Source organism: Thamnophis sirtalis, unplaced genomic scaffold, assembly GCF_051295495.1.
Source record: "Thamnophis sirtalis isolate CommonGarterSnake01/CBP01778 unplaced genomic scaffold, rThaSir2_p1.2 scaffold_1, whole genome shotgun sequence".
Taxonomy (NCBI): domain Eukaryota; kingdom Metazoa; phylum Chordata; class Lepidosauria; order Squamata; family Natricidae; genus Thamnophis; species Thamnophis sirtalis.
The window spans coordinates 53,659,675-53,684,848 of NW_028261381.1; the positions used below are offsets into that span (position 1 = coordinate 53,659,675).

Here is a 25,174-nt window from a genome sequence, read left to right on the forward strand (position 1 = left end):
AATGCTAAGAGACAGTACTGTTAAAATGGAGCCTTTCTGTCTGATTGAAATGTCACCCACCTTCCCCTCCCTTCAAACGGTTCTTTGGAGCCTAATAAATCTCAGACTTTCTCCACAATAACTGTGCATAGAAAACTTGCCACGTTTTCAAGCTAGCTTCAAACGTGAGTGGGAAGTATTTCAATCACCAAACAAAGATAGTCGATTCACATTTGAGGGGTTTTCGTAAACCAGTGCAGTATATCCGAGAGTTGCTGTGCTTTTCTAATAGATTTGACATACTCAAAATGCCATCTAAACAATGTCATTAAATGTATTGTTGTCTAATTTTTTTTAAACAAATATTTGCAACTTAATTTGAAAAATGAACAGGATTTTTGGGTAAGAATAATACATAAATGATTCTAGGTGAGCAACGGAATTTAGCATCATTGTGTGATCCCAGGGATCAGAGGACTGAAGGATATAGGAAAAGAGCCAAGTAAGACATTTGATATTAGACGGAGAATCCAACATCAAATGCTACTCCTTCTCCACTGGTCTCTGATCATTTTCTTTATGGGGTTGACAGATATGACATCAAACAATCCTCCTACAGAGTATTAGCATGGAGCTGAAGATTTTCTGGATTCTAAATCCACCTCAGGCTAAAGGGAGTAGTGGGAGAGGGGTGTCAAAGGGGATTAGGACCCAGAATATCCTCAGTAGTTCCTATTCCAAATCTATGGTACTCTCTGGCATGCAACCCCTGAGGATTCTTTCTTTGCAGTGGAAGTAAAACGAATTTACAATTATGAAAAGGAAAAAAAAAGTCACTTACTCTGCCTTAACTCGGCCGCCATCAACTTGCTTATCCCAAATCCACCTCATAATTTGTTTTCTAATTCCACTGATGGCACCCCCCAATTGAGCAGCTCTGAGAACAATTTTATTCTAAAAGGGTGTCCTGGGGACAGTTTGAGCCAGGGACCACATCAGGGATATATGCAGGGTATTATGAAAAAAGTCAAAATGACAGCTGTAACATATGATTTAAGTCATTTGCCAATCTGGTGGTCGCCATCCTGACTCTTTTTTTTTCGTGAACACCTTTGGACCATATCCAAGTCACAGCCACAGAACAGGATGGGAAGAAACCAAGAGGACGTACATTGTGCTTGGCTGCCATCTCCTTCCCTTGGTCTTGGGTGATTTTTCTCAAATGCATTAGATCAACTTTGTTGGCCACTAAAATCATTGGAAAAGATTCTCTGGAAGACAAAAAGAAGAACGAGAAATATCAATACAATCTATCTTTGCAGTGGGTAGAGGAATTATCAATTTTAAATCCTTCCATAAAACAATAGCTGATGTTTGCTCAAATAATATCATCCAGTGCAGTAGGTAATATACCTCAACAACATTTTACACCTCTAGTTTTCTATAGATTGACTGCCAGTTGAATTCATGGACTGGCCACACCGAATTTTTTTTTATCTAGAGGTTGGAAGGCACCTACCTATCCTTAACTCGGAGAATGAGTTGATGGAACCTATCCACATGTTCAAAGCTGGCTTTATCTGTGACCGAATAGACTATAAGAAAGCCATCTCCAGTCCTCATGTACTGCTCTCTCATTGCACTGAATTCTTCTTGACCAGCAGTGTCCAGGACTAGTGAGAAGAGAGAGAGGGAAAAAAAGAAAATGATTGAAAGAAATCACTTACCCACTTAAGTCACTTCTCCAAACCACATCAGACCTGTTACATCCAAAGATGCGCCACTATGTAGATAGTAAATATGTAAAAGGAGATGGGCATTTTTCTAGCTCTCTCCCCACTGTTCACATTTGGAGGAAGATACATGCAAAGGGCAATCTAATAACAATGATAGATGGACTTCAGGTCTCTTTTGTCTTAACAAATGGTAACCAGCTGGATTAGCCTACTGAGCCATGGTGGCGCAGTGGTTAAGAGTGCACTACTGCAGGCTACTTCTGCTGACTGCAATTTGGCAGTTCAAATCTCACCAGGCTCAAGATTGACTAGATGGGGCCTTGTGGCCAGAAGCCAAGCTCAACATGAAGGAGGCTTTACATGAGATTAGTAAAGTAGTAGTAAACTTTCCATAAGAGTGTCCTGGGAGCAGGACTCCCCCTTGCCTCAGGTGTTTAGTGTGTATAGGTATGCATTAAGTGGATTGATGCAATGCCCTTGAATCATTCATGCAATGTTTTCTCCCATCCCTCCTTCAAATGCTCATCAGAAGAATGAGCATTTCAGATGTGAGCATATATAATTTGGTGATTCAGACTGCAAGTGGTTTGGGTTTGGTGACTCCAGATGCATTTGGGTTGCTTGTTCAAAAATCCCTAGCCAGCAATCTGGCCTAAAGGAGGCTGTCCTTAGTTTTAATCTCTGTCCTGTTTTGTAGTTTCCATGTGGTCAGATAAAAGCCTGCTGTGTAATAATGGCCTTTTTAGGTTTGTACTTTTCTTCACAGAAAGAGCCTTTCTCTTGTATTATAAGGGAAATTATTTTTCACTGCCTGATGGGGGAATCTCAACCTCCCAGCCATTGTTAAATAATTATTTTAAGGCCATTAAGAAAAGAAACATTCTGTACTGTGTTCGAGCAAGCAGAGATATTGGTGGTATGGTTATTATTATTTTTCTTTTAGTATAGGTAGCCCTCGACCTACGACCACAATTGAGCCCACGTATTTGTTGCTAGAGTAAGACAATTGTTAAGTGAGTTTTGCCCCATTTTACAACCTTTCTTGCCAGAGTTGTTAAGAGAATTGCAGCCGTTGTTAGTTAAGTAACATGATTATTAAGTGACGATGGCTTCTCCATTGACATTGCTTGTCAGAAGGTTTCAAAAGGGGATCACGTAACCCTGGGACACTGCAACCGCCATAAATAGATGCCAGTTGCCAAATGTCCGAATTTTGATTAGGTGATCATGGGAATAACGCAATGGTTGTCAATGTGAAAAACAGTTATAAGTCACTTTTTTCAGTGCCGTTGTAATTTTGGTCACTAAATGAATGGTTGTTAAGCAGGGGTGGGTTGCTGCTGACATTACTTCCGGTTCGGCACACACGTGTGTGCAATTGCACCTAAAAAGGTCTGCGCATGTGCATGTTAGAAAAGGGGAAAAATTACATTTTTGCAAAGAAGATTGCTCTGCGCATGCACCAGTGGTGGGTTACGACCGGTACGCCCTGGTACGGGCGTATGGGTGTCTGCTGGGAGGACCAGGTACCGTTCTGATATGGTGCTCTGGAGAGGCCACCCGCCTGCCCGTGCTCCTTACTGGTATTTGAGCTGTTTGGGGCATCTGCGCACATGCATCAAGCATACGGCGCCTGTACGACGCTCCCCCGAGCAGCTGGAATGTCACGGGTGGTAAGTATGCATGCACGTGCTGCATGCATGTCTGCGCATGCTGCACATGTTTATGTGGTTGCACTGGGATCCGGAACCCACCACTGGCATGCACAGAAACGAAAATCAAGATGACGCCGTCGCAGATAGAACCGGTTCAGGAGTGTAGCAGGCCGAGTTACTACCTACTCGGCCCAACTGGTCCAAACCGATAGGAACCCACCTCTGTTGTTAAGTCAAAGACTACCTCTGTTAAGACCTGCTTAACAGGAGGTTAAGCCTTGAGAGCCACTTTGGTGTAGTGGTTAAGGCATCAGACTAGAAACCAGGAGACTGTGATATCTAGTCCCACCTTAGGCACAGAGCCTGCTAGTTGACCCTGGCCTGGTCTTAGCCCTAGGAAGAAGATGGCCATGGCAAACCATTTCTGAAAATCTTACCAGGAAAGCTGCAGGGACTTGTCCAGGCTGTCTCTGAGAATTGGACACAATTGAATGGAAGGGAAATAAACAAAGCCACATGATCCTATGGAACATTGACTGTTCTGGATAGTGTCTTACATCAAATCATGGCTATATGAGGATGACTGCTTAAAAAAGGCTAGTCCAAATCTCGTCTCATCACTGAAATGTAGGATGTGACTTATGGTTTCAAATAAACGACTCACCATTTGCAGTCTAAAACAGGACAGATTGAGGGCAGTTTTTAATCTGACTGAAGACTAGTCCCTAATACTTCGCCGAGTTTTGTCTGCAAGAGTAGGACTTGGTTTAAGGATGTGACAAATAAATACAGGAATGTCTCAAAGCATTTACAGAAAAAAAAATCTCCTTCTCCACTGGATATCCAGAATCACCCTGATCAAAAACTGTGGCAAGGACACACCTCTGGTTTTGAAAGTTAATTACTATTCTCCCCTCTGCCAACGTTTCTGTATACTGCATCTAAAACCACTGAATATCCTCTTACTGGGAATAGTGGGAAGTAACAAAAACCAGCAGTGGCAGTGTGTCTACCACAAAAAGCTGCAATTACTCTCTTCTGACATCATCAACTACATAGCAGTGTAACCATTACGGTGCTTCTGGGAATCAGATGTTATGGCTGCTTGAAGATTGCTCCCGATGATAAAAGCAGCAGAATCATTCCTACATCTAGAAGGCAATTCAGCCGCACAACAGTGACAGAAAGGAAGAAAATGCAGCAGCTGCAACATCTGTAACTTTCATGTATCTTATGTCACTTGTGCACTCACAGATGGCAACTATAGGCAGAAAGTGTCAACCACTAAGAACCCCAGAATTACGTGACTCATAACACGGGGCCCATTCCTTTCTTTACATCCAGAAAGAGCAATATCAGAAAGAAAAAGTTCTTCTCCTTCTCATGTGCTTTGCTTAGCAAACAGTAGCATACTCCGAATACAGTGTTGTACAATGATGGGTATAATTATGTCATTCCATCAATATTGTGTACTAGCCAATAACCCGGCATTGCTCAGATATTTATTTATAGGGGGTAAATGTCTGGACCAAACGTAATTTCTAATGTTGGATTTTTCCCCTTACCAGAGGGAGGCCCCTTGTGAAGTATTGTGAAGCCATTACCATGGCAACTCTACTGCGCTGTACAGTAGAAGCCATTTTACTGCAGTACAGTAGAAGTCATTTTAAGGCACAACAGGCTGTACCTTAACAAAGCACACACCCCGAGGGGTGTCTTACCCCCACAGTATTTGTTTCCAGAAATACTGGAATCTATCTATCTATCTATCTATCTATCTATCTATCTATCTATCTATCTATCTATCTATCTATCTATCTATCCATCTATCTATCTATCTATATCTATCTTAAGGTGACCAGATTTTCAGATTGGTAAAGAGGGACACCTTTGACGGGGGGGGGGGCGGAGCTGGCCGCGGCGGTTACTGCCAGCCCGTGGCCTCGCTAGGGACGTCTGGTCACCTTCATTATACACATCCTCTCTCTCTCTATCCATCCATCTGTCTGTCTATCTATCTGCCTGCCTATCTGTCTATCTAGTTATGGTATCCCTCTCCCTCTTTCCCCCTCTCTTTCTCCATCCATCTATCTGCCTGCCTACCTATCTCTCTCTCTTTCTCTCTATCCATCCGTCGATCTGCCTGCCTATCTGTCTATCTAGTTATGCTCTCTCTCTCTCTCTCTCTCCCTCTCCCTCCCTCATCTCATTATCATCTATCTCAGAATTCTGGGAGTTGAAGTCCACACACTTTCAAGTCTCCAAGGTGGAGAAACACTGATCTATCTAATTAATATAATTATTTCTCCCTCTCTTTTTCACTCTCTCTCCAGCGCACACATGCAAATGCATAGGGCAGCCCACCTCACACACAGGTAACTCCGGGCGGCTTACAACATTATGATGCACGTCTCCCCATAGGAGAGGAGATGGGGAAGCCGGGGGCCCGGAGATCACCCGGGGGATGCCGAGGATGCCCCAACTCAGCCCCTCTTCCCGCTCCAATCATGTGCCGCTACTTCCTCCGAGTGCGGCGCTTTACTCACTCCTCGGAGCGTTCGCAACTTCGCTCCTTCCAATTTCTCGGCCCGGGAGGCTCGCCGGGCTCCGCCTACCCTGGGCCCCCATTGGTCCAGCGGGCTGAAGAACGTGAGAGGGGTGCGGCTGGGAGGGAAAAGCACTTGGCGCGAAGAAGGACTTTCTTCCAACCAGTTCTTTCTTTCGCTCACCCAAGCTCTGATCAGGGGGAAAGAGAGGACTTTCCTTACGCCCACATCAGAGCTGAGGGGGGGAGAAAGGACTTTACCCCATTGATTAAAGTAATTTCTTCATCCGCAGACCCCAACAACGCTGTCAAGATTAAGATCTCTTGAATTAGATTCCGGCTGATGCGGCAGGGGCTGTGCTGGCGGGGACGGGCGGAGGGGATGGGACTTGGAGTCCTACGATCTTGGCCAGTGGGGAGTCCCATCCCCCCTGCCCGTCCCCGCCAGCGCAGCCGGGCTGCAATCGGTGGTCGTCCCTGCTGCAATCCGCGCCGCCCGCCGCATCAGCGGAATCTAATTCAAGAGATCTTAATCTTGACAGCGTTGTTGGGGTCTGCGGGTGAAGAAATTACTTTAATCAGTGGGATAAAGTCCTTTCTCCCCCCCCCCCCCCAGCTCTGATGCGGGCGTAAGGAAAGTCCTCTCTTTCCCCCACATCAGAGCTCAGGCGAGCGAAAGAAAGAACTTTACCCCACTGATTAAAGTAATTTCTTCACCCGCAGACCCCAACAACGCTGTCAAGATTAAGATCTCTTGAATTAGATTCCGACTGATGCGGCGCGCGGCGCGGATTGCAGCAGGGACGCCCGCCGATCGCAGCCTGATTGCGCCAGGGGCTGCGCTAGCGGGGACAGGCGGAGGGGATGGGACTTGGAGTCCTACGATCTTGGCGAGTGGGGATTCCTGTGATGGGATTTGGAGTCCGATGCCCCTGGCGATTGGGGGTTCCGCTGGTTGGAAGAAAGTCCTTCTTCGCGCCAAGTGCTTTTCCCTTCCAACCACACCTGGGGGACACAGGGAAAGGCGCCCGCTCACCAGCCCACCCGCCCACCCTTGGGCTCCCGGGGCAGCACCTCCCCAGCGCCTTCCTTCCGTTTCTCGCACACAGGATGGGTGCGACCTGGGAGACACAGGGAAAACTCCGCAGGGCGCAAAGGAAGCAGCGCGGCAGCGGCGGAGCTGGGAAGGTGCTGCCCCCGGAGCCCAAGGGTGAGCGAGCTGGTGCGGGCTGGCGAGCGGGCGCCTTTCTCGCACACAGGGAAGGGGAGGAGGGCGGCGGCTGTTTCACTAACCCCGCGCAGGTTACTAAAGGCCCTCAGCAGCAGCAGCAGCAGCAGCAGCCAACGATGACGATGACGACGACCTCACGCGACGGTCCTTGGGGGCGCTGCAGAAGCCCTGTCAAAGCGCCCCTTTCCCAGCTTGGAGAGGGATGAGCAGCGAGCAGAGCGTCATTTAAAGCGACGGCTGTGGCCGCTCGTTCGCTCTGCCGCTCTTGCGTGGAGGTCTGAGGAGGCAGAGGGGTGGGAGGGGCGCGAAGGAACCAGCGCGGCGGCGCTTGGCGAGCGGGCGCCTTTCTCGCACACAGGGAAGGGGAGGAGGGTAGCGGCAGCTGTTTCACTAACCCCGTGCAGGTTACTAATTCCCGGTTTACTCACCAGTGAAGCAGCAAAACAAAGCAAATGGCCGCGAAGGTGAAATGAAATGGAGACTCCTGCGACTCATGCGGCGTGTTAAGCGGACTCCAGCCAATCAGTGAGCTGGCTGGGATGGAAAACTTTAAGCACGCCGCGTTTTCCATCCCAGCCAGCTCACTGATTGGCTGGAGTCCAGGCCAATCAGTGAGCGGCAGGCTGGGCTGTCTTAGATTTTTAGTGTAGATAGAATAGATGGGGGAACGGAACAAGCGAGCTAGTGGCAGCTGATGATGGGCGGGGGAGTCAGCGAGCGCCAAAATAAAGCGGGATTTTTTGAGAACCGGGCGGGATGCGGGAAAAATTATGAAAAGTCGTGCCTGTCCCGCCAGATGCGGGACGTCTGGTCACCCTAATCTATCTATCTATCTATCTATCTATCTATCTATCTATCTATCTATCTATCTATCTATCTATCTATCTATCATCTATCTATCTATCTATAGGGAGGGAGGGAGGGAGGGGGAGAGAGAGAGAGAGAGGGAGAGAGAGAGAGATATTGGTTTAAGATTCCCTTCAAGGCTCCTTTCATCTACCCCCCCCCAACAACAACCTCTCTTTGAATTGGGTTGAAAAGAGAGGGATAAGGCCAGAGTCACCCTGCTGGCTTCATGCTAAGGCAGATCTGGAGCTCACAATCTCCCACTTTCTAGCTCAGCTCCTTAGCCACCATACCAAACTGGCTCTTATTGTACAGGTACTCAACTTATAACAATTCATGTAGTGACTGTTCAAAGTTACAATAGCACTGAAAAAGTGGCTGATGACTGTGTTTCACACTGTTTGACTGTTCCAGCATCCCCATGGTGATTTACATTAGGTAGTTTGACAATTAGTCCATATTTATGATGGTTGCAGTGTTGCGGGGTCATATGATTCCCTTTTGTGACCTTCTGACAAGCAAAGTCCACGGAGCAAGCCAGATTCACTTAACAACCGTGCTATTAACTTAACAGCTGCAGTGATTCACTTACAAACTGCAACACAAAAGGTTGTAACCTGGGGCAAAGCTCATTCAACAAATGTTTCACTTAGCAAGATAAATTTTGGGCTCAATTATGCTCATAGTTCAAGGACCTGTAGCTGTTATAGTACAATATGTATGTTATGTAACACACACACACACACACACACACACACACACACACATTTATTTATTTATTTATTGAATTTATAGGCCGCCCAATCCCGAAGGACTCCGGGCGGCTTACAAAGAACGAAGAAAAAAAAAGAAGAAGAAGAAGAAAAAAAGAATAGTTTAAAATTCACAACATGCATTCGTTCTAGTCGGGGCTGGACCTTAACAATATACGCATACACATCATACACACACACACACACATTTATAGCATATTCTGGCATGACATTTGTTTGTGTAAATAAATATACTCAATCTTCCCTTCATAGGAAACAAATGGGGTTAAGAAGTCTTGAACGAGCTCCTTGTAGCTTTAAAGGATGATTTGGGAAAGAAATACAAAGAGAGAAACCACCCTCTGTTTTGAAGGGTGGAAAGAACATCTGTCCTTCTACCAAAGTAAAAGTCGGGATTCAAGGAAAGAGAAACTACTGACTCAAGATCAGCATCAGCCAATCCAAAAGGCAACGGGTTAAGAACACTCCAATTGCTGGGATACTCTCCTGCCAAAGGCTTTTGAATTGAGCAGCAAAACTCAGCTGAATGAAGTTCAAACTATAAAACCAGAGTGAGTTCTCCTGACCTGGATCTTGAACAAGAGTTTTCTTCAGCATTGGTTATGCTTACTCCAACTCCTGGGGTACAAATTCAAATTCACTGCATTCCATATTGCTTCATGAATATTAGGCCTGAGGTAACACTGGCATTTACTGATGTAGGCTTATAGGTATCCCACTTTAATCTTGCTTTGATATTTGTTTCATTCCATGTTCTACTTTTTTTAAAAAGGATAGTTACTTTTCATAATCATCTGGTGATAATCTTTAAAATGCCCTGTAACATAATGGTAACTGAAAATAATGCTTACTAAAAAAATCCACCCTATTATTTAAAGGAAACAATAAGAGCCTTAACCAACCACGCAAGACTGAATACTGGTAGTCCTCAAGTTACAACAGTTCATTTAGTGACCGTTCAAACTTACAACGGCATTGAAACAAGTGAATTGTGACCATTTTTCATACTCACGACCATTGTAGCATCCCCATGGTCACATGATCAAAATTCAGATACTTGGCAATTGGTTCATATTTGTGAGGGTTGCAGTTCTGAGCTCCTGTGATCAACTTTTGAGATCTTCTGACAAGCAATGTCAATGGGAAATCCAGATCTGCCTAACAACTGTGTTACTAAGTTAACTGCAATGATTCACTTAACAGCTGCAGCAAGGAAGGTTGTAAAATGGTGTAAAACTCACTTAAAAATGCCTCACTTAGCAACATAAATTTCAAGCTCAATTGTGTTCATAAGTTGAGGGCTTCCTGTACTTTTCAAAATCACCACTGACACTTGCATCTGGTCAATTCACTCTCAAGCTGCTTTGGCTCTTTATGCAAAAGCAGACAGCTGAAAAAATATGCTTTTTAAAAATGAAGTAATAATGCATCTAGTAGTGGTCCAAACAAAACTTTGTGAGCAATGGCTAATAATGCTTGTGGGGAGATTTTAAGCTAAAACTTGAAATACCGTTGCTTGCCGCTGACGAAAATGGGGGTTGCTTCTGAACAGACAAGAATACAAGTATCTCATTTCTACTCTCCTGTGACTAGCTGTCAACATGCCGGATGGAAGGAGACAATGCAAGCAGTCCTGGCTTAGGGACCCCTCATTTAGCAATCATATAACAGTGAAGGGGACTTACAATCAGTCTTTGAAGTGGTGGCCAACATAGTATCTCCATGATCACAATTTGGGCATTTGGCAACTAGCTTGTAATTATGATGGTTGCAGTGTCCCTCGGTCCTTTATGGCAATCATTTGCAACCTTCACTGCCAAATTCCCACAGGCAAAGTCAATGGGAAAGCTGGCAGGAAGTCACAACTTACTCCTGCTGCTTTTCCTGCCAAAGAGCCTTTGGGGAACTTGTACTCTACCTTTGGGTTGCAGCCTTCTAAATGGGGAGCTGTTCCGCCACAAGGATTACCTACTGGGCCCTGCGAGTTGTTCTCAGGCAAGCTGTTCCCACAGTGTCTGTTTTCAGTGCTGTCTCCACTGTGCAGTTGGTGTCCAGCTTGGTGTACACCATGCTCACCCAGGCTGTGTACCAAGAGACCTACAGGCACGCTAATGCCTCCAAGAAAAGCAGCAGCAGCAGCATTACATGGTGTGACAGCCCTGTAACTTCTGAATCCATGAAACAAACAGGCCAGCAAATATAAGATCTTACACCTGGGATGACTGTTTTCTTGCCTGCTTATTTGCCTGATACATGGTTTCAATGATGCAAGCAAAAGCTTCTGGATTTGTCCCTCTTCCGAAAGAGAAAACCAGTGCCTGAGACTTTGAGAAGGAGGTGGGGACTAAACTTGCTCTGGTTGCCCCTTTCCTATTTCTCCTCCTGAGCACCAGAAAGTTTCCAAGCATTTCAGGCCACTGAGCATGAGATGAAGCTTGGGAAAAATTTTTTTCCTGATCTAATTGGATTCCATGAGGTTACATTTCAGTGCAAGAAAGGGACTGAACAAAGCATGCTTGCTTAAAAAGGAAAGTTTGCCATGAGCATGACTTGTGACTTCCCGCCAGCTTCCCCAGTGATTTTGCTTTTTGGAAGTGGGCAGTAAATTGCAAGCTGTGGTCATGTGACATATTGAATAACTGCACATTGCAGGCTCAATGGCTTGCAACTGAGGTCACCAAAATTTCTGTTGTAACTTGGCACAGTCACATATTTTTTCATTTTACAGCTGGGTTACTTAATGCCGTTTCAGTCCAATTGCTGCCGTTAACTGAGGACTACTTGAACATATCTTTCATAAATGTGGTTTCCTAAAGTAGCACCTAGCCTTAAGCCATTGTTTTTGTTGGCATTTTAGATGTACATCTGTAATATCCAAGTTATAAAATGGATAATGAACATATACTCTATAGTTAAGCTTTAGCATTTATTGCAAAAAAAAAAGGTTAAAAAATGGACTCTTCTCTCCAAGGTTAATAAATCTTCTCAGTTGAAAAAGCTGTTTTATTTTTTTTTTTAATTCTGTTTGCCTTCAGGGCTCAAATATTGTCTTCCTTTCTTCATAGCTACCTGTTAATAAGTTTTGGAAAATTAAAGGTTTGCGGGGGGATAGTATTTGATGATGCTGAAATGAAACAAACTGGTCAAGCAACTGTCATTCTTAGATTGCCACAGTATATGCAAATCCACTAAATATGCATATATATTATGTCACCAGCAACTGGACACACTGATTCCAAGGGAGAAAGAATGAAAATAACTCCTGGAGGCAAAATGGCTGTAATTGTCAGAAAGCATCTCATTGTTTATACATTTTCATAGCTTTTTACACTTTTTTCTTTTTCAGATGGTAAAAGGTAAAGATAAAGGTTCCCCTCGCACATGCGTGCTAGTGGTGACTCTAGGGGGCGGTGCTCATCTCTGTTTCAAAGCTTAAGAGCCAGCGCTGTCCGAAGATGTCTCTGTAGTCATGTGGCCATGACTAAACACTGAAGACACACGGAACTCTGTTACCTTCCCACCAAGGTAGTCCCTATTTTTCTACTTGCATTTTTACATGCTTTTGAACTGTTAGGTTGGCAGAAGCTGGGACAGGTAATGGGAGCTCACTCCATTTTGCGGTGCTAAGGATTCGAACTGCCGAAATGCCAACCTTTCTGATTGACCAGCTCAGCGTCTTAGCCACTGAGCCATCGTGTCCCTTTTTTCAGATGGACTTGTTCTTTAAAAAATGTGGAAAAATAATTCAGAAAGACAGCCCACGACTGAGCTGAGTTCAGAGATGTCTTACATTTATTTAATCCTGTTACAAAAACTTTGACTGGAAAAGAAATAAATTCATTTGTGATGAAAACTCTTGAATAAGGCCTAGGTCTCAATAGCTGCTTGGCCATAATAGCCGTGAGATTTCATGCTCTCTATCTCACCAGTTCTAATGAAAAGGAAACTCTTATCTGCCATTCATCCTTGGATATTGGCTAGAACTGACGCATTGCCATAAAATAATATTGCAAGTAAAGGTATATTCTTCATCTCTTTGTATCATCTTGTATCCCCAGAACCAGCACAAGAGCATTTCTTAATATTTCTGTGGATAGGCTTCCAGGAACATCATAAGGAGAAAGTTTCTGCATTATTCAATTTCTGTTGGAAATAGCCCAGAACTGATTGAAAGATGGTGGATATATAAATATAATAAATAAACAAACAAAATGATCCAAGATGATTCACCCCATTTCTTTTCTATACCCAATTATGAGTTTTGGCCATTGAAGTTGTGTAGTTGCTGGCCAGAATGTTCCAAAAATATTAAGATCCTTCCTTATGCCCCTAATCCATTACAAGCCATTATCATGTAAGAAACAGTGCACAGGATAGCTGGTAGTTGAGGGGAAACAGAACATCTTGCTCTCCTTTACAGCTCAACAGAGTACAGTAGTCCTCAATTTACAACCATAATTGAGCCCAAATTTTCTGTTGCTATGCAAGACAGTTGTTAAGTGAATTTTACTCATTTTATTACCTTTCTTGCCACAACTGTTAAATGAATCACTACAGTCATTAAGTTAGTAATGTGGTTCTGAAGTCTTACTAGAGCCAAGGTGGTGCATTGGTTAGAGTGCAGTACTGCAGGCTACTTTAGCTGACTGCTAGCTGCAGTTCGGCAGTTCAAATCTCACCAGGCTCAAGGTTGACTCAGCCTTCCATCCTTCTGAGGTAGGTACAATGAGGACCGAGATTGTTGGGGGCAATATGCTGACTGTAAACTGCTTAGAGAGGGCTGTAAAAGCACTAAGAAGTGGTATATAAGTCTAAGTGCTATTGCTACTAAGTGTTAAGTGAATCTGGCTTCCCATTGACTTTGCTTATCAGATCACATGATCTCCAAAACACTGCAACTATCATAAATATGAGTCAATGGTCAAGCAACTGAATTTTGCGCATGTGCGAGACCTGAATGCGCATGTGCGAGACCTGAATGGCTGCCTGGCTTTCTCGCTCTGTAGAAAGCCGGATGAAAAAAGACCTCAGAGAGCCTTCGAAACCTGTTAATTTATTACCAAAGGTCACCCGAGGAGGACTGGAGTCTGGGGAGTAAGAGAGGAGAGAGGACCAGGCACCTGGAAGTCTTCTGAAGTTCGTGAACGGGGGAAACTCTCAGCGGCCTGGATTTACGGCCTAGATTTACACCCTGCAGCGTGGAGAGGAAGACGGCGGCACCGCACTGCTGACAGCAGCCTTCTACTATAGCCCCCGGCTGGACAGCAGCATTTATTTACAACCTTTGGCATTTTCAGAGTTTTGGAGTTTAGAGAGAGAGAGGAGAGAGGAGAGAGGAGAGAGGAGAGAGGAGAGAGGATCGGACATCTGAAGCCCTGAAAAAGCATTCAAGAACCAGGAGTGACGCTGCCTCCTCCTTCGTCATCATTTCTGTTATTGGGATAACCAAAGACCAGCTCAAAAAAAAAAAAAAAGAGCTGGTCTTTGAAAAAAGATTTCAAAGAACAGCCGCCTCGGGACGTTTTTCAAGCAGCGAAACCTCGGCGGCTTGAAACTATCCATGCTGTGCGGAGAAGATGGCGGCGCCGCGCTGCTGATGGCAGCGCTCTATCTTAATTTCTGGCGTTTGTGGACCTTATTTTGACTTGATTCCAACTGAGCGGTGAGCCTGGGGACCCTACTATTTATCATTGCCCCAGAAATGTGGGGGTTTATCGGGGACTTTTCAGGATTGGTGGATCAGGCGGCTGGCTGTGCTTGCAGTCGCCATAGCCTTCCTTGGACGCCCCCCCACCCCTCCATTCTGCTTGCTTCGCCCATGGTCACAGCCTCTCCTCTTCGCCCTTCTGCGGGTCTGGGCATGTAAAATCCTTCCTGCCCAGTATTGACGTTTTATTTGCCTGGCCGTGACCATCTCGGCGGCCCGGACTATACTTCGGTGCAGAGAGGAAGATGGTGATGCCACGCTGCCAGTAGCGTTTGGCATTTCGGAGCCCAGGGAATAGGAGAGGGGAGAAGCCTGGATGCCCCCCCTTCTTCATCTTGCTTGCCTCCTTGCCACTGCAGCCTTGTCTCCTCATTCTGTCTGCGTGCTGGACGTTGCCCCTTCTGCCCCCCCTTGTTGCTGTGGAGCCTTTACAATCTCCCTACCCAGCACTGACTCTCCACCGCCTTGGCCTGCGACCATCTGCTTTGGCCTGTAACAATCATCCTCCTCCGACCGCTTGCTACCCGCCACTGCCCCTAGATAGTTAGGTATAGATAGGTATAGATAGGTATAGATAGGTATAGATAGGTATAGATAGGTATAGATAGGTATAGATAGGTATAGATAGGTATAGATAGGTATAGATAGGTATAGATAGGTATAGATAGGTTTATAGATAGGTATAGGTACTTGGGCAGCGTCCATCTGATGGTGCACTCGGCCTGTGGGAAGGACTGATAGAGGTTAGAGTTAGGGTTAGGGTTAGGGTTGGGGGTAGGGTTAGGGCTGGGGTTTGGGTTAGGGTCAGGGTTAGGGTCAGGGTTAGGGTTGGATTAGGGTTAGGGTGAGGGTTAGGGTTAGAGTTAGGGTTAGGATTAGGGCTAGGGTTAGTGTTAGGGTTGGGTTAGGGTCAGGAGCAATAGAGGATGGCAGCCTTAGGGGCGAGGACTTGGCGTCTTAAAGGTCGGCGCTCTCCCTTCCTCCTTCTCGATCTGTTCAAGCCACCCCCAGACTTTGGACACCCAGACTTTGGACCTTTTAGATCCTCAGGAGAGAGGGAAGACAAGGCATTCCCCTGCACGTGGCCCGTTATATGTGATTGTGTTAATCTTCATCTTGATCTGGAGGGTGTGAGACTGGAAAGTTGCTGCTTGCTAACATTGGGTGTCTACACCTTGCCCCCCTCCATCTACAATCACCCTGCACAATACCGACTTTTGGACCTCTGGCCTTGGGTTTCTTTCTGGGACCTAGAGGAAGGGAGAGGAGCAGAGCAGCTCTCCCTCCTCCTTTATACCATCGCTTTTATATCACACTAGCGCAGTGCTTCGCGAATTTTAATGAATGTGGTGTGTATGGTGTGCCTGTTTGATGTCTGTACCCACTTTTTTAAATCTCATCATTGTTGTAGTTTTTGTGTTTTAATTGACTTATGTGGGGACTGTCTGGGTGAGTGGCTGTGTATGTATGTTAGGATTGGGATTATAACCTGGTACCTCTTCCACTGAGTGCTATTGCAGAAGTGGTAGGGGGGTCCAGGCTTACCTCCCATCCTAGTATGACTGATTCAAATCGCCTGCCGGAAGGAGTGGAGGCCGTGAGAGGGGAAATGGGGTCTATGGTTGCGGGGGTGGGCCAGAGCATTACGGTCATTATGGGGAGGGGCAGGTACGACGGGAACTTCAGGGCTAGCCATTACTGGGGAAGGAGGGTCCGCTACGTCACAGCGATCCCCACTTCTGGCCCTGTTAGTTCCACTCCAGGGCCAGATGGCGAGAATTGTCAGGGCTCTGGTCTCAGGCTGTTGTTGCTAAATGCCAGGTCTGTGGTTCATAAAGCTCCCCTCGTCCAGGACCTAATAGTAGACGAGGGGGCAGACCTGGCATGTATTACTGAAACCTGGCTGGGCCCGGAGGGAGGAGTCCCCCTCACTGAAATGTGCCCAGAGGGATTTCAGGTGCTCCACCAGCCGCGACCCCAGAAAAGGGGTGGGAGAGTGGCCGTCCTCGTCCGAAGTTCATTAGTTCCTCGTAGGATCCCTGCTCCAGAGCTTGTCGGGTGTGAGTCCTTGTTGTTGAAGTTTGACCTTGGGGGTCAAGTGGGCTTGCTGTTAACGTACCTACCTCCCAACAGCATTGCAACAGCCCTCCCCTCGCTTCTCGAGTCAGTAGCCGAGCTGGCGGTAGAGTTCCCCAGGCTTATGGTGCTGGGGGACTTCAACCTGCCTACGCTTGGTGAACGCTCTGATGGGGCGCAGGAGTTCATGACTTCCATGACAGCCATGGACTTGACCCAAGTAATCCGGGGTTCAACTCATTCAGCGGGTCACACACTTGACCTCGTATTCCTCTCGGAGCAATGGAGGCGTGATCTAGAATTGAGGGGTATTAAGATCCTGCCCTTGTCATGGTCTGATCACTTCCTGCTGAGGCTTGACTTTTGGAAACCAATCCCCCACTGTAGGGAGGAGGAACTGATTAGGTGGTTCCGCACCAGACGCCTGATGGACCCTAAGGGATTTCAGATGGCGCTTGGAGTGATACCTGACACTCTCGTCCACAGTCTGGTCGAGTCCTTAGTCACTGCCTGGAATGCTCCGACGCTATGGAACAATCTCCCCGTGGAGATCCGCACCCTCACCACCGTCCAGGCCTTCCGCACAGCCCTCAAGATCTGGCTATCCCATCAGGCCTGGGGATAAGACTTTACTCTCGCCCCTCCCGAATGTTGAATGAATGTTGGGTTTTTTTTATTGCTAATTATTTCTATTCACATTTTCTTTTTGCGTTTTGTCCCGCACTCCCCTCCCCTATTATTGTAAGCCGCCCTGAGTCCCCTCAGGGAAAAGGGCGGCCTATAAATGCTTAATAAAATGAAAAAAAAAATGCAGCGGTGACGGGGGCCCTAAACCAGATTGCGCCTTTGCGGCCTCTCCGAGGTAGCGAATCCAGGAGAGCTCCTTTGTTTACTGAGGAACTTTGGGAGATGAAGCGTCAAAAGAGACATCTAGAGCACCGCTGGAGGGCCAGTAACTCTGAGTCAGACCGAGCACTGATGAGAGCCTATATCAGAGCCTATCTCATGGCAATACGGGCGGCGAAATGTTCGCATTTTGCTGCTCTTATTGCGTCCGCTAAATCGCGCCCAGCCACCTTGTTTAGGATAACCTGCTCCCTCCTGAAAGGGAGGGATACGGATGAACCTTTGCAAGGTAGAGCTGAGGAATTTGTTCAGTATTTAACGGATAAAGTCGCTCGGATTCGGACAGACCTGGACTCCAATTGCACGGTACCAGGTGAGGTACCGGGGGAAGATCTTGAGCGGAGTTTATGGATTGAGTTTCAACTTGTCACGCCTGAGGAAGTGGACAAGGCCATGGGAGCGATGAGCGCCTCCACTTGTATACTGGACCAGTGCCCTTCCTGGCTGGTTTCGACCAGCAGGGAGGTAACATGTGGCTGGATCCAGACAATAATTAACAATGCTCTCCGGGAGGGATCCTTCCCGCTCCTCTTAAAGGATGCGGTGGTGAGACCCCTCCTGAAGAAACCGTCTCTGGACCCAGCCATTTTGAGCAACTATCGTCCAATCTCCAACCTCCCCTTTGTAGGGAAGGTTGTTGAGAAAGTGGTGGCCTCTCAACTCCGACGGTCCTTGGATGAAACCGATTATCTGGATCCCTTTCAGTCCAGTTTCAGGCCTGGGTACAGCACAGAAACTGCTTTGGTCACGCTGATCGATGATCTCTGGCGAGCAAGGGATAGGGGTCAGTCCTCTATCCTAGTGCTTCTTGACCTCTCAGCGGCCTTCGATACCATCGACCATGATATCCTTCTGCGACGGTTACGAGAGGTGGGAGTGGGAGGCACCGTTCTTCGGTGGTTCTCCTCCTACCTCTCAGACAGGTCGCAGTCGGTGTTGGTCGGAGGACAGAGGTCGACCCCAAGGCCCCTCAATTATGGGGTGCCGCAGGGCTCGGTCCTGTCCCCCCTCCTATTTAACATCTACATGAAGCCGCTGGGTGAGATCATACGGCGGCATGGGATTAAATACCACCAATACGCGGACGATACACAATTGTATCTGTCTGCCCCGTGCCAACTCAGTGAAGCAGTAGAAGTGATGGGCCAGTGCCTGGAGGCTGTCAGGGTCTGGATGGGAACGAACAAGCTTGCACTCAATCCCGACAAGACCGAATGCCTATTGATGTTCCCTCCCAAAGATTGGCTAATTATTCCATCTCTCAGTCTGGCGGGTGAAATTATATGCCCCTCAGAGAGGGTTCGCAATTTGGGAGTCCTCCTGGAGCCACAGCTGACTTTAGATCACCAGTTATCGGCTGTGACCAGGGGGATCTTTGCCCAGGTTCGCCTGGTGCACCAATTGCGACCCTATCTGGACCAGGAGGCACTTCAGAAGTCATTCATGCCCTCGTGACCTCAAGACTGGACTACTGTAATGCGCTTTACATGGGGCTACCCTTGAAAAGTGTTCGAAGACTTCAGGTAGTCCAGAATTCAGCCGCGTGAGCGATTGTGGGTGCACCTAGGTACACCCACGTTACACCCATCCTCTGCGAGCTGCACTGGCTGCCCATTGGTCTCCGGACTCGCTTCAAGGTGCTAGTTGTTACTTATAAAGCCCTACATGGCATCGGACCTGGGTACCTGAGAGACCGCCTCCTGCCAATTACCTCCCAAAGACCAATTCGATCGCACAGGCTTGGCCTTCTCCGGGTTCCATCTGCCAGCCAATGCCGGCTGGCGACCCCCCGGGGGAGAGCCTTCTCTGTTGCTGCTCCGGCCCTCTGGAACGAGCTCCCCGTGGAGATCCGGATCCTTACTACCCTCCCGGCCTTCCGTAAAGCTACTAAGTCCTGCCTGTTCCGGCAAGCTAGGGGCTGTTAAAGCACCCAGCCCCATCTTAATTGTGATTGTTGTGGATTTTAAAATTGTTTGTATTGTCTTACTTATTCCCTCCCCTGTTTATTGTGAGCCGTCTGGAGTCCTTCGGGAGTGGGCGGCATACAAAACCAATAAACCAAACCAAACCAACCAACCAAACCAATTTGGATCACCTGGGGATGCTGCAATTGTCATAAGTCTGAAAACTGGTCATAAGTCACTTTTTCAGTGCTGTTGTATCTTCAAACGGTCACTAAATGAATCATTGCAAGTTGAGGACTACCTGTATAAATGAATTGTGAGAAGAGGCAGAGTCTCTCTTGCTCTGCTTCTGACACAGAAGAAGATCAAAATACACCATCCTCCCTGAACTAGCCACAGTTATACTAGTATTTGCTGACTAGCAAATTATTTGCGGACTTACTTAAAAGTAAGTTGCTTTGGATAAAATAAGTATAATCTGAATGGAGCTAGTTAAGTTCACTTAGCTTCCTTGATATCGAGCTATAGCAGATATTTATATCTGAAAACATTGGGGACTTTCATTGAAAAGTCAGTCAAATCTGGAAAAGGTAACTTACCATCCAGGATTGCCCATTGCCCATCTATCTCTGTGTGCTTCAGATAGGAATCTTCGATCGTTGGGTCATAATCTGGCACAAAGATTTTCTGGAAAAACTGAATGGTGAGGGCACTTTTCCCGACACCCCCATCTCCAACCACCACTAATTTGTAAGTGGGCAGGTTCTCACTTGGCACAGCACTGGTAGCCATGGTGTCCACTGGGCCAAATCTGGAACAGAAACAGCATGTTTGAAACAGTGTTGATTGGCAACAGCATGTTGACTGCTATTATAAAATGTGTAACCTGTCATCCGTTCAAATGCAATTGAAATAAAATATCAAAGCAAACTTTAAAAAATGCAATGACACATTATTTTAAAAAATACTTCAAAGTCCAACTTAAAGTAGAAAGAACGGGAATCATACAATGACAATTTTGTCACTTGGGAGTAAAAATACGGCTTCAGCAACAGAGTGGTCAACGCCTGGAATGCTCTACCTGGCTCTGTTGTTGCATCCTCAAACCGCCACAGCTTCAGTCTTAAACTGTCTACTGTAGACCTCACCCCATTCCTAAGAGGTCTGTAAAGGGGCGTGTAGGCACCAGTGTGCCTACCATCCCTGTCCTACTGACTCCATTTATTTGTATTCATTTATTTTGTTTATGTCCATGTTTATATTTATACCTACTATCTTGTACATGTTTGACAAACTAAATAAATAAATAAAATAAAAAATAAATAAAACAGAAGAAGCTCTCTTTCTCTCTCCTAGAGTCCATTATACTTCAGCTTAGATTGCTGCAGTCAGGATTTCAACAACTGTTGCATGCCCTGATACCGTGTCTTATTTTCTTTTGCCCCACAAAATATGGCCTTGGGCTTATTATAGGGGCAGGGCTTATTGTTTTGGGTTGCCGGGCAGCTGCTCACTTGCGAACTGGCTCCCGAAGAGCCAGGCACAGGGGCGAAGCAGCCATGAGGTGACCACGCTCATGAGCAACCGCCGGGCAAACCCCCTCTCCAGCCGGGCAGAGTGCCATTCACTGACCTAGTGGGTATTCCTAAGGCACCAAGACACGTGGCGCTCTGCCTGCTCCCCAGTTCCCATGGCTTGGCACTGCCCGGCTGGAGAGGGGGTTGCGCGAGCACCTGTTCTGCCCCTGACGCGCTCTGAACATAACTTCTTCTCTGGCTTCCAAACTCCAAAACTCGGCTGCCGAGTCTTCTAGCAGCGGCCACTCTAGGAGTGCGCTCTATGGTTGTGGGCTGGCTGCTGGAAGACTCTCTGTCCAAAGACTCTCAGTCCGGCAGCCGGCCCACAACCATAGAGTGCATTCCTAGAGTGGCCGCTGCTGGAAGACTCGGCAGCCAGGTTTTGGAGTTTGGAAGCCGGAGAAGTTATGCTCAGAGCGCGACAGGGGCAGAACAGGCGCTCATGCAATCCCCTGCTGGAAGACTTGGCAGCCAAGTTTTGGAGTTTGGAAGCCGGAGAAGAAGTTATGCTCAGAGCGCGACGGGGGCGGAACAGGCGCTCATGCAATCCCCCTCTCCAGCTGGGCAGAGCTCCATGCGCTGACCTAGGGGGATCCCAAATGTGCCAAGCCGCGGGAGCTGGGGAGCGGGCAGAGTGCCACATGCCTTGGCACCTTAGGGATACCCCCTAGGTCAATGAATAGCGCTCTGCCCGGCTGGAGAGGGGATTTGCTGGGTGGCTGCTCGTGAGCATGGTCACCTCATGGCTGCTTCACCCCTGAGGCTGTGCCCGGCTCTTCTGGAGCCAGTTCGCAAGGGAGCAACCACATGGCAACTCCCCCCACTGGCCAGGCAAAACGCCACTCCCCAACCTAGCCGAGGTGGCGCAGTGGTTAAATGCAGCACTGCAGGCTACTTCAGCTGACTGCAGTTCAGCAGTTCGGCTGTTCAAATCCCACTAGGCTCAAGGTTGACTCAGCCTTCCATCCTTCCGAGGTGGGTAAAATGAGGACCCAGATTGTTGTTGGGGGCAATATGCTGACTCTGTAAACCGCTTAGAGAGGGCTGAAAGCCCTATGAAGCGGTATATAAGTCTAACTATTGCTATTGCTAGCGGTATCCTGAAGGCGCCCAGCAATGTGAGTGCCTTCCCCAGGCTCCTGTGACTTGGCGCCTTTGGGATACCGCTAGGTCGGTGAGCAGTATTCTGCCTGACTGGAGGGGGGGTTGTCCAGGGGGCTTATTTTCAGGGGTGGGCTTATATTTCTGCCCACACGAAAAATGTGGCAAGGTGTTAGTTTCAGGACAGGTCGTATTTTCAGGGAAACACGATACCAGCTCATTAATGGTTATGGTTGGCAGACCAAGTTGTGTAAATGTGCTTCTTGTGCCCACTGGAAATCAAGTATTATCCACACTTACCATATCAGGAAGACACAGCCCTTCCTGAACAGACTTAACACTAAGCTTCAAAGTCGAATTTCCTTCTGACCAAAATAACCAGTGAGGCACAAAGAAGAATTAAAAAAATATCTCCATCTGTTAGCTATTCTGTTATTGAGAAATTTGTTCTACTGTCTTCTTTGTTTGTGTTGTATTAAGAAAAATATACAGTAAAGGTAGAAATGATTTGGTCAGGAAGTAATAAATATATGCCACTTTGCCAAGACCTGTAGATCTTTGAGTGTGGTCTTTTCACAAGATCTGCAAAGGCCTGAGGACCAGGAAGATGTGGCTTGGATTCCCATCAGGCACACAAACAAAAATGTTTCATTAGCTGAAGTCAATCATTCAAATAGAACTTTTAAAGCTTGGGTTAAAATTAATTATTGCCCTCATTATACAGGCCTTCCTAAACTCAGCCAAAGTCTTCAGGAATACAGTACTTCGAGCAGAGGCATTCACTCAGACCACTCACTAAAAGTATCGGTTTTATTTTCTGTGAGCATTAAATTTCCTAAAAGCGACCATTAATACTAGTTCAGCCAAAAAGAACTACTCTAGTTCTTTCTGGATGGACTTCCAAACACTGGCTTAATTCAAGAGGAAAGAAGGAAGGAAGGAAGGAAGGAAGGAAGGAAGGAAGGAAGGAAGGAAGGAAGGAAGGAAGGAAGGAAGGAAAATTTGTATGATTTTGCTTCCCATTCAGAGCAGTAATTAATCCTTACAGTTTGAAAGGGATTATGAAGTTCAGAATCCAGCCATGGAAAAAAACAGGGAGAAAGTTCTATGGAAATAAGGAGACTTTTTGGAGAGAAACTTCCTGACTCAGAAGCTGTGCATGATAATGATTACTGTAGCCATGGCAACATGTGTGACGTTCAAATGGCTTAATCCTGTTATGAAACCTTCAGAAAAAAACACAACTCATACACAACAACAGATGCTGGGTTGTCTTAGTATATCTGTGGTATATACTATATACCACTTAGTATATTTATCCCTCCACTGTCTCCTAGTCAGCTTAAAAAACAATCAATAGGACCCTCACACAGAACACAGAACACACACACACAAACACAAAAACACACACACACAAACACACAGATATCTTCATGGAACCAGTCCCTGGTGCCCAAAAGATTGGGGACACTGTCCTAAGCACCATTGTGCACAGATACACAGAGGGGGTCACTTTCGGGCGGCCCCTGGACGGCGTTCCTGTGCTTTATACCTCCTTGCTGGCTGGTGGCGACGGCGTTCCATGGATGGTGGCGGCGGTGGCAGCGGCGCTCGGGCGGCGAGTGCCTTTCGGCTATGCTGCTGGAGTGAGGTTTTTGACCTGTGCTGGGCTTGCTGGACCTGCTGGACCTGGGCTGGGCGTTGTCGGAGTGGTGGTCTGTGCCTCGCCCCGAGAAGGAGGCAGTGAGTTGTTCCAGCAATGTGTGCCAGGACTGAGCAGCTGGCCCTTGCTGCTGCCGCAGTTCTTCTAGGCCTCCCCCCTTCCTTCTCTCTTGGTGCGGCCTTCTTTTACTTGGTTGTTGCCGCTGCAGAGCTTTCGCGCTGTTGTACTCTGCTGCCTGACACATTGTTCGCTCTTCACTACGGTCAGTGCGGCCAGTGCTATCTGCTGCTCCCTCAGGGGGAACATCTTCGACAGCGCCTCTTCTGGGTCAACGACGAGAAGCGGGGGGACGAGGCCGTGAACTTGCCACCTGTTTCAAACTGGTGCCTACTCCCTCCCCCCTGCAACTACTCCAGCCATCTCAGACTCTGGGCCCTTGGCCCCCCCTTTGCATTTTCCAGACTTACAAGAGGGGAGAAGGACTGAGGAATTCTCCCCCCTTCCATCATCATTGGTTCCGACCTCCATATCTGCACGAGCCCACTTGAGTGGAATTTTTAAGATCTGCGCAATTTTCTGTGGATGGAGTGTGTATGGTGTGATTGTTGATGAATGAACCCACTTAATTTTAATTAATTTTATATTATTATGCTATTGTATTTTTGTACGTTTTTAATTGACTATAGTGGGGTATGTATGAGAGAGTGACTGTGGGTATACATGAGAGGATCGAGGGTGCAGCCTGGTGCCTCCTCCACTGAGTGCATAAGCAGAAGTGGTAGGGGGCCCAGGCCTACCCCTCGTCCTAGAATGAGTGATAGATGCGGCCTGCCGGGAAAAGCGGGGGCCATGGGAGGGGGGGTCTACGGGGATGGGGGCGGGCCGGAGCATCCTGGTCATGATGGGGAGGGGCAGGTATGACGGGGGCTGCAGGGCTAGCCATTACCGAGGAAGGAGGGCTCGCAACGTCACAGCGATCCCTTGTTACGGCCCTGCAAGCTCAACTCAAGGACCTGGTGGCAAGAGAAGCTAGGACCCTGGTCTCAGGTTGTTGCTGCTAAATGCCAGGTCTGTGATTCATAAAGCTCCCCTCGTCCGGGACAATACTTGACGAGGGGGCAGACCTGGCATGTATTACTGAAACCTGGCTGGGCCATGAGGGAGGAGTCCCCCTCTCAGAAATGTGCCCAGAAGGGTTTCAGGTGCTCAACCAACCACGACACCTATAAAGGGGTGGGGGAGTGGCAATTATTATCCGAGGATCATTAGTTCCTTGCAGGATCCCTGCTCCGGAGACTGTGGGGTGTGAGTCCTTTCTCTTGAAGTTGGACCTAGGGGTTCAAGTGGGCTTGCTTTTGACGTACCTACCTCCCAGCTGCATCACAACAGCCCTGCCTGCGCTCCTAGAGTCAGTAGCCGGGTTGGTGGTTGTGCTCCCCAGACTGATAGCACTGGGAGACTTCAACCTGCCGTCC

General features: G+C 47.3%; 2 protein-coding genes across 6 annotated transcripts in view; one reads left to right on the forward strand and one right to left on the reverse strand.

The window, feature by feature from the left end:
* The window catches only part of MRAS (muscle RAS oncogene homolog), a 120,073-nt gene that overhangs the window by 21,477 nt on the left and 73,422 nt on the right, over positions 1-25,174 (reverse strand). For 3 of the 5 annotated variants that reach the window (XM_087712191.1, XM_087712172.1, XM_087712184.1), the window contains exons 2-4: positions 19,958-20,169; positions 1,499-1,652; positions 1,151-1,250 (exon numbers count right to left, since the gene is read on the reverse strand). In XM_087712191.1, coding sequence (XP_087568317.1) covers positions 1,151-1,250; positions 1,499-1,652; positions 19,958-20,150 — 447 coding nt within the window. In that variant the 5' untranslated portion in view covers positions 20,151-20,169. Of the gene's footprint in view, positions 1-1,150; positions 1,251-1,498; positions 1,653-19,957; positions 20,170-22,336; positions 22,414-25,174 lie in introns of those variants that run through there. The other 2 variants (XM_087712177.1, XM_087712197.1) reach the window with 2 other exon arrangements.
* Positions 15,279-17,051, forward strand: LOC148049410 (uncharacterized). Its single transcript, XM_087711899.1, has 2 exons — positions 15,279-16,856; positions 17,035-17,051. The coding sequence occupies exons 1-2, from the start codon at positions 16,031-16,033 to the stop codon at positions 17,049-17,051; spliced, it is 843 nt and encodes a 280-aa protein (XP_087568025.1). The 5' UTR covers positions 15,279-16,030.